The following is a 14,392-nucleotide window of genomic DNA, read 5'->3' as shown; positions in this document are numbered from 1 at the left end:
GCATGGACATAATAGTTAGCAACTTGTTTTCATCAATTCGAAAGATTTGGTTTAAAATGGTAATTACCACTCCATTCTCAATGAAACGGGCACGGTGACGCTTGTCGAACCTAGGGTCAAGCATTTTGTACTTCGTGTCAATGTCGTCCGCAAGAGGTGGCCTCCTAAAAGAATTGCATAAGCATATCAAAAGATTTTTCAACATGAACTAGGATTCAACATTAACTACGAAACATATCGATGCATAACAAAAATTAATCACATCCAACAGAACCTATGAGTTCAATCTTTGAATAATCATATATCAAGATTATCATGAACATGAACTAAATACAATAGATATATCAAGAACTAAATAAAATACTTTTATGAAGATGCAATCACCATGGTCCAAATGCATCATAACACATATTTCTCCAACAACATCCAACATGCATCATCTCATTTTTTGTTAAAAAACAAAAAAAAATGAACTAGGGTTCATCTTGAGGATTCATACACTACATATAACAAATATATCAAATATTCATCTCCAATATTCATCATACACTACATCCAATACTTGCATCATAGCATAGGAACATGCATCATCTATCATAACAAATACCTCCAACATCCATCATATAAAAAAACCATTCAAATCAAATATGAACTAGGGTTCATCTTAACACAACCATACCAACTATTCAATATAGTTCATATCTAACACAATATAACATCTAGAATCAACCTAAATCAATCCTAGGGTTAAAAAAAATTCAAATAGGAGTGATTTGAATCGAATAATGCGACGAATCGAAAAGTGTTTGATTAAAACTTATTGGAGGGATTGAAAGAGCTTACTTTTCTTTCTTCGGGGCCATCTCGATCCGCAAAATCCGTCAAGAAACGAAGAAGATCGGAGGGAGGGAGTGGAGGGGATGAGAGAGGGCGAGTTGGAGCAACTGCTCTGTTCTTCGTGGTGGGGGGCGGCTGGGTGGGGGGAGAAGGGGGTGGGGGCGGCCGGCCCCGCGGTTTATATATGTCCGCACCCTACCGCCGGGAGGAGCGGCGGTAGGGTGTGACGGAGGGGGTACGGAGGCCGTTATCGTTGCTGACGTGGACAAGTTTGCTACCGCCGCAGGTCTCGGCGGTAGGCTATATGATCCTACCGCCGTGCCTCATGGCGATAGGGGAAAGGGTCAAATCTCGAAAAACTTTCAAACTGGGGTCAGATCTCGATTTTGTTTAACAAAAGGGTCAGAACACGAAATTTTGCCGCCACTGGCTCCTTTCTAACCGTTACGACGAAGCGGAAGAGGCTGGGCCTCGAAACTGGGCCGAATGTTGGCCTACGCTCCTTGTCTCATCCGGTTGGGCTAAACCCTAACCCAGAGCGTCCTCCCCTCCAACCCGACGCCGGCCTCCGCCTCCTCCTCCGCCCTCGCCTCCTTCCTAGCCGCGCAGCTTACTGGTCTGGTCTGGGTTGACCGGAGTGAGGCGGGATGGCGCTGAGGGGCGTTTGGCAGCTGCAGAAGCTCGTGGTGAACTTCTGCGATTGGGGAGGGAGCAGCAAGGGGATCAGGTACTGTTCGTCGTGCCGATTTGATTCTGCCTTAAGTTTTGTTCCTGGAGATCCGACGTATTCGTTGTGTCGACTGAGCTGGAGTGCTCTGTTGATTCTTAATTGTGCATGGCGAAATGTGGAATTCTCTTCTCTGAAGGTGAGCCTCGCGTGCGATTATGTGTCGGTTTTGACGAAAAGGAAGAGCTATTCGTATGACCCCATCGAACATGAGTAATTCATCTGTCTAGAGGACACTTTGATATTATTGAAAATGGGAATAACTATTTGGAAGAATGGCCCATTAGACAGTTCAGTCACAGTTGAGTCAATTATATGTATTTTGCTAGTTGGGTTGTGATCAAGCCCTGCATTTGTGATCCTTGAACCTAATTTTATTCACATGGTATCTTCCTTTCTTGCGGATGAGTGGGCTATTGTTTAAGCATAAACAGTATGATTTTGGAGCTTAATTGTGGCTTGACACCATGCTTCAGTCATTTGAATTTAGTGTCTGATAACAATTAGGTGCTTCAATTTGGTTGCTCCTTTACGACTAGAGCTCCTTGGAATTGCAGGGCTTTTATGGAGTCGCATCTTCCAGCTCTCAAGGAAAAGAATCCCCAGTTAGAGGTGGTGACACAGCTTGTCCGTGGTCAGCATCCTAACTTGAAGGGCATTTACAGTAAGAACCTCCTTTCCTTTTGACCATTTTAGTGTTACCAGGGGTTATATGGTAACTGTATTACTTATAATGATTTTACTTTCTGGTAGTGAGGGAGATCTTTGTGTTGGTACTTACCAAATGCATATAATTAGTTGATTTTCGTTAATCTGTCGCAGTCAAGCACTGTAGTTTACAGTTCCTGTATTTAGTTGAGAATTGCAGCACCGTGTCATTTTTCACTCGTCTTCCATGTGCTTAAATACTTGTGATGAATTGGACATGCTCAACAGGTGAAGTCGCTTGGTTTAAGCATTTTTGCCACCCATTTCCTTCCATGTGCTTAAATACTTGTGATGAATTTTGACACACTCAAGAGCTCAAAGGTGAACCCACATGGTTCAAGAATGAAATGGTATTATGGTTAACCGTGTGCCTTTTGAGTGAATAAATCTTCTTAAGGAAACGTTGACATGTTTTGTTTGAGGGGCGCACTTGTTCTAGGACAAGTGCAGATTTTGTGGGGGAGCAGGCTCATTTAACATGTTCTGTGGGATACATTTCACAAATTTAAGTACTTTCTCTCTCTCCTAGTGTTTAGCCCAAGAATAATTCCATTTCATTGCAAACCAACCTTATAGCATGTGATGATTGCGGGAGGAGGTTTTCTTTTGGTGTATTTTTGTTATTAGGAGATTTTCATATATGCCACCCAAAAGATTGGCATGACTGGGAGTACCACTCCTTGTCTCATTGACAGGACCCACTCACATGTCATCGCGACAACGATTCATATCAATACGTCACCCTTGTTATTTTTCATGAATGTGTGGCTGTAGTTGCTTATGTTCCAAGTTATCATTTTTAAGCAATGCCATTCTTATGCAGAAAACCATAACGAGAGAGTTGTTTGCGTCAGAAACTTGGCACCTGAGGACATAATGTTGCAAGCTAGTAGGCTAAGGTGTTCTCTGGGCAGGAAAGTCGTGAAGCTGAGAACCAGACACGTGACGAAAAGGCCAAGCGTCCAGGGAACATGGACCACGGAGCTGAAGATGTGAGTCAAAGTTCCTGATGGCACACACTCGCAAGAACCGTCTCAGATCTATAGCAAGAACTCTGCTGCTATTAGACCTACGTTTCCTCAGTAGTTACAGTTTCATTCGGCCCTCCTTTTGTTTGAGCCGCAGTCTGACAATAACATGTAAACTTGGGAGTTTGTTTTTGTTGGTATCGCCTGTCTAGCAGATATTTGGATGGCAGATGCTTGATCTTTAGACTGTTGCTTTCGTTGAAGTTGTCAGCGCAGAATTTGTTCTAAAGGAGGGAGGAATGTCTGCAAGTTATGACAGGACAAGTTATAAATCTAAAACTGTCATGAACTGTATACATTGTTCATCTCTTGCTGTCCATCTAGTGCATCAGGTGAGTAACTAGAGTATCCGTAAGGGGCACTAGTCGATTGGGTTCTATAAGTATCTGAAACTGAAGGCACCTGTTATTCAGTTGGTGTTATCCCCTGAACCGTTTCAGATTCATGTCTAAAAAGGAAAGGTTTTTTTTAGATCTATATATACCAATCAAGAATGTTGTGTTGATATCGTTTTCAGCATCGACAGCTAACTTGTACTAGCTCCGATGAGAACATGTAAAAGCCTTTGGGTTGACCTTGAAGATGCAGCATTTGGAATTTCACCGCTTTGGGTTCATACTCGGCTTCTTCGGCCTACCTTTGCCCAACTTGCAAACGCAAATGACTCGACTTTGAAAAAGGCGGTTTGGAGCACATGGACGCCACCTAAGCAAAAATTCTTTGCATGGTCAATTTTACGATGGTTGTGGATTGCAAGGGAGGGGACGGCCGAAATGAGCTGGAGACTGCCGTGCATCTTCTACTCAAGTGCAGATTTTCTGGGCGCGTTTGGGAGGACATCAAAGCGTGGCTACGTCTTATTAACACTGAAATAAAGCATTGGCAAAACTTCAATAGAGTGTTGGAGTGGCGGAGCTCCTTGGCTCCTTGGTCTTGTTCACAGATTTCTCTTGCTTGCTTCGTGGGAGCTTTGGAATGAACTGAATGGACAGTTCTTCAGGAATGTACCTTCTATGCCTAAAGTAGTTGAGCGCAAAATCAAAGATGAATCAGCCTTGTGGGTTTTTGCTGGGGCAAAGCATTTAAAATTGATCATGCCACGAGAGTAGAAACTTTTGGATGTTCAAGAGTTTGTTCTCTTCTAACTATTTCTACATTATTTCTTAATCAATGAGATGGGGCAAAGCTCGTGCCTCCATTAAAAAAAACTTTTGAGCTGAATTAAGGACATATATATTTTTAAAATGTTGTCTGAAGAAATGGACAGCTTCATCAGTTTCAGCTGCCAGCGGGTTGTCTCCACCGGGAAAGAGGGGCAAGCCAACGCAAACCAGGGCCAAGGTTTTCTCTCGCTAACCATTTCCAAGCAAAATTCCACAATAGTGCAGAACTGCAGATGAGCATTCCCATTTATTTGCTAGGAAATCTGATGGCAGATCTTGCGGCGAATATCTCACAAAGCAACATGCTGAAATCCAACTGCAAGACCCAAGATAGCAAATAATCATTTAGGAGAAATGGAGATACAGCTCTTTCCCCAATTCCAAACTCCACTTTTCATGCATCAAGTACAGACAACACAGATGGAGCACCCCAGAGAAACTGACGGTGCTTCCTCCATTACAAAACCCCAGAGAAACTGACAGGGTGGGTACAGATCTTAAGCATATCAGGTGTGAAAAAAACTTCACAGTTGACAGCAACTTAAACTCGATAGTCCATGCCAAAGCCACAGGACAATCGAGCATTCATCAAAGAAGGTCTACAGACCAGCAATGAGCTTTCACTGAGATAATTTTTGTCTGACAATGTAATCACTGTATCCGGTATAATCTTTTTACATCACTAGTTGACATAAAGAAATTTAAGTAACCCAAGTACCTTCAAAGCTCTAATGGATGGACAGAAGAACCATTGTCAGAACCCAATAGCACTTACTTGGGCTGCACCAAATATGATGCCCATACCTCATTAGCTGGAGGGGGTGGCTGAACCCAGTGGCCAGGTATACGGCTGCATGCAGGTGCAGACAGTCAATGCATTTAGAAGAATCCCCGCAAAAAAATGCATTTAGAAGAATAAAAATACATGTAACATTTGTTCAACACGGCACATCAGAGATCTCTCTGTCCACTGCAGTAACTAACTATTATGGTTGTGATTTAGACTAAAATGGATATGTGAAATTCTGTTCTTACAGAACTGCAATGAATGAAGGTTATCATAATTTACAAATATTAGTTGGTTCAACGACACGGTCTGGTATTACAGCCATACCATAAGTAAAACTAGATGAAAGCTATATAAAAGATCCACAAGCATTTGCAACCTTAATGCACCATTAAGATATCAGCCTATATTTTACGAACTATAAATCAAACTTTGTAGCTCACCAAAGATGCTAGTTTATCATAGTGGACCTAAAGTCAGCCGATTTGAACACACCATTACGTGATGGTTTCTCATGAGTTTATTTTCCAGCTTATAAAACAAAACCTTTAAAGAATCAGCAAATCATATTTACACAGTGAATTTGCATTGCATGAGAAGGATGCTTGTCAAATAACTAGCATGGTATAGTGCTGTTATTATCACGAGACAAGATAAAGCAGCATGATTTGACAAGTAAAAGCCTCACCTTCCTCCAGGTCTGATAAAAGAATCCCACATTCTGCGTACCTACAATCGGAGGTGAAATACATATAAGATACTGTATTGAGTAACCTGAACTAGTATGAAATTTTGTTAAAAGTGAGGGGAAAATCTCCTACTCAAAGAAATAAAATATGAAATCAATAAAACTTCAACACAATCTCCTGCTTTCCTTTCACATAGTTCTCACTAGTGCTTGAAGCAATGGTTATCTGGTAGCTCCATAACATCCCCAATGGTGACATCCAGTAAAACCCAACAGATCATATCAAAGATTGTTAAGCCTAGTCAGGTACTCCCTCCGTTCGGAATTACTTGTCTCGGAAATGGATGTATCTAGAACTAAAATACGTCTAGACACATCGATTTCTGCGACAAGTAATTCCGAACGGAGGGAGTAGTTCATTAACACCGTCCTACAAACCCGTGACACTTGCATGAAGTTGAGAGTTTGGAATAAATTACCTCAATGAGTGTCCCCAGGTCATAGCTACTTCCATGATAATAGTGGTAGAACTCAAAAGGCAGGTTGGTCAGAGATTCGGAATGCCCAGGCCCTTTTATCTCGACCTTTTGACCATCATGTTCTGTCTTTTGACTTGCATGATCACTTCTCTCACTTATGCTTGCATCTCCTTGGTTCTGCTCTGGTGCCGACCCACTTTTAGGCTGTCCAAGGCCATCTTCTTGAGCAGTTGTATGATGGGCAGCCTTCCTTGATTCCTCAGCGGTGAGAATAGCATCCTTCGCAGCATCAGTTCGAGCAGCAGTTGCAGCTTGGCGCTCCTCTTCCTCAACTGCAGCCTTGACACGCTCAAGATATTTATCATCCTCTTCTGGCAGAAAATGACCTGAAATATAACTGTCGTTAGTGTAAATTATCAGGCATGCATGGGTTGCAATGGCCAGAATAAAGCAGGTTAATCATATCATCACACCTGGACAACTTTTATAAGTAAAAGTGTTGCCTACAACTGCGTACAGAATTCAAAATTTATGGCTGAGATCTTAGTTCAGAGAACAATGCGACAGTATACTTCCTCCATTTTAATACAATTCCGTTTTCTGTGGATTGTAACACTGTAGTTTCATTGAGAAAATAAGAGCTTAGTTACAGCAATCTTTTAAACCACTGCCCATTACGCTATGCGAGGGATTTGGGCTGTTATACTTCATTTACTACAGAGAAGAATGGTCCAATCTAATGACTGGTTTCAGGATGTCATTTAAGCATATGGGATATGGGTCATATGGCTGGTTGCGGTATAAAGGGAGAGGGAGTGGCTAAATGAAAATATCTTGCCTTGTTTCTTCAGTTTTTCAACCCTTACAGAGCGGAGCTCCTGTAGTTTCTCGACCATTAGAGCAAGCTCGAGCTGTGAATGGAAGATTTGTTTTCAGAAAATAGTTAGTTGGAATAAGGTAATACTGCACTGATGCTTCAAAAAAAAAATATTAAGAGCTTATAATCTACACAAACAACAACTCAAGAATTCAAAAACTGCTTGCACAAAAATCTGAAAGAAAACAATCAAGCAAGGTACATGGAATCAAGCACAGAAGTTGAGCTGAACTCCGTTGAAGACAACTAATTGGCAATTTTAACAGATCTTCAAGATGGCATCTTACAGAAATTCAACAAAAACATAAGGCGTCAAGAGAAAGGTAAGAAAATAACAATTGCATAACTTAAGGCTCACAGCATATCCAAAACTCAGAGAGTATTAGCATGTTATTAGATTATATCCAAATTCAATTGTATGCGCGGATCTTCTTGCAGAAAAACAATAAAATACAAGGATTTAGAATCCTGTACAATACTTACCTCAGATTCTAGACGTTTTCTTTCCTCATTTGCTTTCTTCTTGGCAATCTGCTTCATGCTTTCCACCTGGTTTGTACATACAACAATGAGTTCATTATTGTGGAACAATTGCGTTTTCCTACTAGTTACTACAGATAAATCCTATGAATGAAATGGCAGTTTCAACAAATGAAATGGCACCATGGCACCTTGCGTTTTGCAATGTCATTAGAAATTTGTCTAGCCCTCCATTCATCAGCTTCCTGATCAATTCTGTCAAATTCTGCACTCTCCTGAACAACATGAAGAGAAGGGATGACATGCATTTATTGGATCCGTGGCCATTTTGATTCTAACGGAACATTTTCACAAAGATAGGAAAATAGAAACAATGAGTTCCACCTTCTGGAAAAGCTCTGCTACATGCTTTCTCTTCCTCTTCCTCCATCGCTTATTTCTCTTGGACTTCTGCAGCTTCTGAGCTAACGAAACCATTGCCGATTTTTCTGCCCAAGGACCGTCTTGGTTAATAGCGGAAGAAATAGGTGCCAGGAGGTGCTGAAGTTGAGAACAGAGATAATTAGCCGCATCTGTCGCCAGAGATTCATGAGTGTCTTGGCTAATCTTGATTTCACTTGCGAGGTCCGAAAAATGGCAAGGCCTGCCCGCAGAAGAGACACCAGACCCTGAAGACGATGCTACGGCAGACGAATCTGGTTCTTGTGCACTAGCATCAGATGAATTCCTCACAAGTGCAATCTCCTCTAGCTCGTTTATCCTGCCAATTCAAATCCTTTATTTCAGCACAAATGGTACAGAGACTGGATACACGGTCATAGCTACCTTTGGGAGTTTAGGGAACTCACAGAGCGCTTGAAATCGCGACCGTCTCTTGCAACTTCTTCAAATGCTCCCGCACATTGTCACGCTGCCAAAAGGAACTGGCCGCCGCCAGTGCCGCCGCCTCAGGCTGGAAAGGGAGCTGCTGGTGCTGGTGCGGGTGCTGGTGGTGGTGGTGGTGCTGCTGCTGCTGCTGCTGCCACTGCCACTGCCATGGCGGAGGCTGAGGAGGCCGCAGTGGTCCAAAGGCATTCGGCGGTGGGAACATGGCGTCCTGCTGCCGCGGGGGAGGCCTGCAGACAAGGAAAAGCTCGTCAAATCCATGGAGCGAAGGGGCCTACGCGAGCGACTGCGGGTCAGAGGCGCGTGGGGAGTTACCTGAGAGATGGATGTCGTCTTCGCCGTCTGCGGATCAGTCGCCGAAGGTATTCGGACTTGTCGCCGGCGGCGGGTCGCTCCTAGGTCTTGTTGGCGCCCCGACTCCGTCACCACGCGTGAAATTAAGTGGAGACAGTAGGCTGGACTCCGGAGAATGAAGTAGGGGCGTGGACGCGTGGTGAAGGAAGGGGAGGAAGAGATCCGAGTCCGGCGAGGCAAGGCGGCGGCTCCGCCGGAGAGGAGCGTGGCTGGGCTTTTTTCTTCAGATCAGAGAGTATGGCTGGGCTTGGCAGCCCCAACTTGCCGGCCCGTGCTGTACGCTGGCAATTTGGGCCGAGGAACCATTCTGGCCTACTCGCGTGGAAAAGGTTAGTGCCCCACCTCTCCTGGCACGAGCCCTCCGGCTCCGGCGGCCACCTCTCCCGGCACGCATGGCGAGCCGCGTCCAGCTCTCTGGCTCCCCGTCCGAGCCCTCCCTCCCCACGGGCCCGCATCGCTTCCCCCACCGCAGGCCGCAAACCCCCTTCCCCGGCTGCGCTCCCTCATCGTCGCCCCACCACCACCGCAGGCCAACCCGGCGCCGGACTCGGTAGGGCGCCCTGGTAGCATGACAGGGGTCGAAAGGAGCGCCGGTCGCGGGACTCCCGCCCCAGGCCGGTGGGCCTGCTCTCCTCGCGCCCGCCGCGCTCCGCTCTCCCCGCGTCGCTCCATGGGTGCTGCTACAACTGCGACAAGGATATGACGGCTCTCCAGCGTATCTATAATTTATGAAGTATTCATGCCATGTTTACAACAATTCTATATTGTTTTGGTATGATTTGAACGGAAGTATGAAACTAATCCGGATTGACGTTGTTTTCAGCAGAACTACCGTGGTATTGTTTTTTGTGCAGAAATAAAAGTTCTCCAAATGCAACGAAACTTTTTGATGATTTTTTTGAACAAAAGAGGCATTAGAAGCTTCGTGGGAGGACCAGAAGGTGAAGGAGTTGGCCACTACCCACCAGGGCGCGCCAGAGACCTTGGCCGTGTGCTGGTGGGTAGTGGGCCCCTTGAAGCCCATCTGGACGTGAGACCGACGCCAAAAAATCCTATAAATACAGAAACCCCCAGAAATAACCCTAGATCAGAAGTGCCACCGCCGCAAACCTCTCTAGCCACGAAAAACCAATCTAGACCTTGTCCGGCACCCTGTTGGAGGGGGAAATCATCACCAGAGGCCATCTTCATCATCCCGGCGGCCACCATGATGAGGAGGGAGTAGTCCACCCTCAGGTCTAAGGGTTTGTACTAGTAGATATGTGTTTTATCTCTCTCTCTCTCTCACTCTCTCTCGTGTTCTTGAGTTGGCACGATCTTGATGTATCGCAGGCTTTGTTAATATAGTTGGATAATATGGTGTTTCCGCCTCTCTATCTTGTTGTGATGAATTGATTTTTTCCTTTGAGATTTCGTTCTTATCGGATTGAATACTTTTATGGATTCGAGAGCACTTGATGTATGTCTTGCTATGAATACCCATGGTGACAATGGGGTATCATATTGGTTCACTTGATGTATGTTTTGGCACTCAACTCGCGGATCCCCGAGGTGACACTGGGGTAATCTATGCATAGGGGTTGATGCACGTTTTTGTCCTACTTTCTCCGACAGAAATCTTGGGGCACTCTTTGAGGTTCTTTGTGTTGGATCGAGTATTATGAATCTGAAATTGTTTGATACATATCGTACAATCAACTCACGGATTCTCGTGGTGACATTGGACTACCTAGGTGACATTAGAGTTGGTTGATGTGTATCATATGGTATTATTTTAGTACGAAGTCTTGGATAGATCGATCGGAAAGGATAATTTGGTGTTATTTTAGTACGAACTCTTGGATAGATCGATCGAAAAGGATAACTTTGAGGTGGTTTCATACCCTACAAACAATTTCATCTTATATTCTTTGCTAGATAATAACTTTGGAGTGATTCTTCATCACACGTTAAGGGGTGGTTATATGATCCAATTATATTAGCATTGTTGAGAGATTGCACTAGCGAAAGTATGAACCCTAGGCATCATTTTCAAGCATTGCAATACCGTTTCTGCTCCGTTTTATCGATTGGTACCTTGCTGTTTTTTTATTGTTCCTATTACAAAAATCAAATATCTACTATCATTACTACGCTTGTATCACCATCTCTTCGCCGAACTAGTGCACCTATACAAATTACCATTGCATTTGGTGTGTTGGGGACACAAGAGACATTTTGTTATTTGGTTGCAGGGTTGTTTGAGAGAGACCATCTTCATCCTACGCCTCCCACGGATTGATAAACCTTAGGTCATCCACTTGAGGGAAAATTGCTGCTGTCCTACAAAACTCTGCGCTTGGAAGCCCAACACGAGTCTACAAGAACACGTTGTGTAGTAGACATCAAGATCTTTTCAGGTGCCATTGCCGGGGAGGTGAGTGCTTGAAGGTATATCTTCAGATCTTGCAATTGAATCTTTTAGTTACTTGTTTTATCACTAGTTTGGTTTATAAAAAGAAAACTACAATGGAATTGAGGTGGCCTCATATTATTCATCTTTATCGTGTCTTTCTTCATCTTTATCATGTCTTTCTTAAAAATGATGGGTCGGAAAATTGTGCTCAATTGATAGAATAAGAATTCAATAAAATATTTGGCATATAATCCTTGAATGATGAGCATGGTTGCAATGTAGCTAGTATGAATTCTTTGAATATCCATGATGCTAATGATATGCAAAGCCATAAGCTTGGGGATGCTATATTTGATGAAGATGACATTTTTAGTCACCCAAGTTTTGATGAGAAATTTTATTATGATGATAGCATGCCTCCTTTTTATGATGAGTATATTGATGAAAGTTGGTTTGGAAGAGTGTCAACTCTAGGAGCTAATGATCCCACTATTTTGGAGGGTGTTGAATTCTAATAATTATGAAAGTGGATTTGGAGAGGTCATAACTTTATTTAGTGATGAATCCAGTATTTTGGAAGAGCTTTCAATTGATTATGGTGAGAACAAAATTGCTATCTATGATGATTATTGTGATGACACTTATGATATAAACAATAATGATAGCCATGAAACATGTCATCACCATTTTAACGCTCAGATTGATTATGTAAACCAAGTATCACATGATAGTTATTTTCTTGAGTTTTCTCCCACCACTATTCATGAGAATAAATTTGCTTATGTGGAGAGTAACAAAATTTCTATGCTTATGTATCATGAAAAGAATGCTTTATGTGATATCTATATTGTTGAATTCATCCATGATGCTACTGAAAATTATTATGAGAGAGGGACATATGCTTTTACATATCTCAATAATCTCAAGTTTCCTCTCTATGTGTTGAAAGTTTTTAAGTTATGCTTGTTTTGCCTTCCTATGCTAGTTGATTCTTGCTCTCATAAATTGTTTGCTTACAAAATCCCTATGCATAGGAAGTGTGTTAGACTTAAATGTACTAGTCATATGCTTCATGATGCTCTCTTTATATTTCAATATATAAGAATCATTGAAATCATCATGCCTAGCTAAAAAGGCATTAAAGAAAAGCGCTTGTTGGGAGATAACAAAACATTTAACCCTACTATTTTGTTCATTCAAATGATTAGGATACTTTAGTAATCATGTTTTATAACTTTTGTTTCAATAAAGTACCAAGTAAAGCCTTTGGGATAGTGCGGATGATAGTTGACTTGATTCTGTGCAAAAAAACAGAAACTTTTGCGCCTAGTAACAGAATTGTTGAAACTCACTGGAGGGTCTAAAAATTCTGAAATTTTTACAGACGATTGATATTTCAATTTCATGTGTTGTCCTAATTTTTCAGAACTTTTGGAGTAGCAGAAGTATGGTCATTGTTCAGATCATTACAGGTTGTTTTCTTTTTGATAGATTCTGTTTTCAATGCATAGTTTGCTTGTTTTAGTGTTTCCATAGCTTATATTAAGCAATATAAATTGTGGAAATGATAAGTTACAGTAGGCATTGTGTGAGAACAGTTATGAATCTTGTCTTTGATAGTACCAAAGTGAATGATTTGCTTTATCATACTAACCTATCTCATGAAGTTTCGTCCAGTTTTGTGTGATTGAAGTTTTCAAGTTTGGGGTGAGATATCAATATAAGGAGAATAAGGAGTGGCAAGACCCTAAGCTTGGGGATGCCCAAGGCACCCCAAGGTAATATTCAAGGAATACCCAAGCAACTAAGCTTGGGGATGCCCAAGGCACCCCAAGGTAATATTCAAGGAATACCCAAGCAACTAAGCTTGGGGATGCCCCGGAAGGCATCCCCTCTTTCGTCTTCAACATTATCGGTAACCTCACTTGGAGCTATATTTTTATTCGTCACATGATATGAGTTTTTCTTGGAGTGTCATTTTCTTTTATTTTTGCGTGCTGCTATTTAGAATAATGTTTTGTATCTTTTGCTTCAATAAAAATGTCAAGTATAGCCTTTACCATGCTTATTTTGCAAGTCTATATGTTGCTGTTTGAAAACATAAAGTTTTCTATTATTGTCTGAATTTTTCTGGAAAGTCGGAACATGATAAAATCTTGAAATTTTTACATAGCTATGACAAATTTTATACAGTGTGGTGATTTTTCAGAATTTCTGGAGTTAGAAAAGTATGAACCTTATTGCATTCCTTAAGACTATCATGTTTAGACAGATTGATGTTATATTTGCATTGTTTGCATATGTTTGCTTATTTAATGGTTCTATTTGAGGATAGGACTATTAAATATGTAGAGGCATTTAGTATCCAATGTTAAATCATAATTTTAGTTATTTTCTACAGTAAGGAATGATAAGGTTTTGCATTGATTTATACTAACTTATCTCACGGGTTCTTGTCGAGTTTTGTGTGGATGAAGTTTTTAAGATTTAGGGAAACGTGATATAAAAGGAATTAAGGAGACACAAAAGCTCAACCTTGGGGATGCCCAGGGCATCCCAAGATAATATTTCAAGAAGTCTCAAGCATCTAAGCTTGGGGATGCCCCGGTAGGCAGCCCACCTTTCTTCATCAACAATTATCGGTTAGCCTCGGTTGAGCCTAGGTTTTTGCTTCCTGACATGATGTGTGCTATTCTTGGAATTTCATTTTATTTTATTTTGCTTGCTATTTTAATAAAAATACTTAGATCTGAAGTTTTTAAATGGGAGAGATTCCTCACATAGCTACTTGTTTACTTAACTACTCACTTGATCTTCACTTATATCTTTTTGGAGTAGTTTGTCGAACACTCTCATGCTTCGCTTATATCATTTTAAGAGTTTATAATAGTAATGAAAATTTGCACAAGTTATGAAATTGGTCCTAATGTGATGAATATCCAAGAAGGATATAATAAAAACTTTCATATAGATCATTGGATACG

At 41.8% G+C, this 14,392-nt stretch overlaps 2 protein-coding genes across 4 annotated transcripts; one reads left to right on the top strand and one right to left on the bottom strand.

Annotated features, from left to right (window-relative positions):
• Positions 1-1,303: 1,303 nt before the first annotated feature.
• LOC109772975 (large ribosomal subunit protein mL43) lies at positions 1,304-3,503 on the top strand. The gene is made up of 3 exons (XM_020331689.4): positions 1,304-1,564; positions 2,122-2,228; positions 3,096-3,503. The coding sequence occupies exons 1-3, from the start codon at positions 1,485-1,487 to the stop codon at positions 3,266-3,268; spliced, it is 360 nt and encodes a 119-aa protein (XP_020187278.1). The 5' UTR covers positions 1,304-1,484; the 3' UTR covers positions 3,269-3,503.
• A 1,076-nt stretch (positions 3,504-4,579) lies between these two features.
• Positions 4,580-9,276, bottom strand: LOC109772987 (U11/U12 small nuclear ribonucleoprotein 59 kDa protein). 3 transcript variants are annotated; one of them, XR_002235239.4, is made up of 10 exons: positions 8,975-9,271; positions 8,623-8,889; positions 8,159-8,534; positions 7,966-8,049; positions 7,778-7,843; positions 7,256-7,328; positions 6,418-6,803; positions 5,939-5,979; positions 5,182-5,313; positions 4,580-4,779 (listed from the first exon to the last, which is right to left on the bottom strand). XR_002235239.4 is itself a non-coding variant. In XM_073510142.1 (10 exons), exons 2-10 carry the CDS (start codon positions 8,862-8,864, stop codon positions 5,235-5,237), a joined length of 1,302 nt encoding a protein of 433 aa, XP_073366243.1. In that variant the 5' UTR covers positions 8,865-8,889; positions 8,975-9,263; the 3' UTR covers positions 5,048-5,234. The 3 variants fall into 3 exon arrangements, 2 of the variants coding, with proteins under 2 accessions (XP_073366243.1, XP_020187295.1); XM_073510142.1 differs by lacking the exon at positions 4,580-4,779 and having other exon boundaries at positions 5,048-5,313; positions 8,159-8,438; positions 8,484-8,534; positions 8,975-9,263; XM_020331706.4 differs by lacking the exon at positions 4,580-4,779 and having other exon boundaries at positions 5,048-5,313; positions 8,975-9,276.
• Positions 9,277-14,392: the final 5,116 nt, after the last annotated feature.

This window comes from Aegilops tauschii, chromosome 3 (assembly GCF_002575655.3).
Source record: "Aegilops tauschii subsp. strangulata cultivar AL8/78 chromosome 3, Aet v6.0, whole genome shotgun sequence".
Classification (NCBI taxonomy): Eukaryota; Viridiplantae; Streptophyta; class Magnoliopsida; order Poales; family Poaceae; genus Aegilops; species Aegilops tauschii.
This window is presented reverse-complemented; position numbering and strand designations above follow the sequence as displayed.

Coding starts and splice junctions, on each gene's coding strand:
- LOC109772987 (XM_020331706.4), bottom strand. CDS start 8,864: ATGTTCCCACCGCCGAATGCCTTTGGACCACTGCGGCCTCCTCAGCCT. Junction 8,535..8,622: donor GTCGCGATTTCAAGCGCTCT/GTGAGTTCCCTA, acceptor TTGAATTGGCAG/GATAAACGAGCTAGAGGAGA. Junction 7,844..7,965: donor ATGACATTGCAAAACGCAAG/GTGCCATGGTGC, acceptor TGTACAAACCAG/GTGGAAAGCATGAAGCAGAT.
- LOC109772975 (XM_020331689.4), top strand. CDS start 1,485: ATGGCGCTGAGGGGCGTTTGGCAGCTGCAGAAGCTCGTGGTGAACTTC. Junction 1,565..2,121: donor GGGAGCAGCAAGGGGATCAG/GTACTGTTCGTC, acceptor TTGGAATTGCAG/GGCTTTTATGGAGTCGCATC. Junction 2,229..3,095: donor TAACTTGAAGGGCATTTACA/GTAAGAACCTCC, acceptor ATTCTTATGCAG/AAAACCATAACGAGAGAGTT.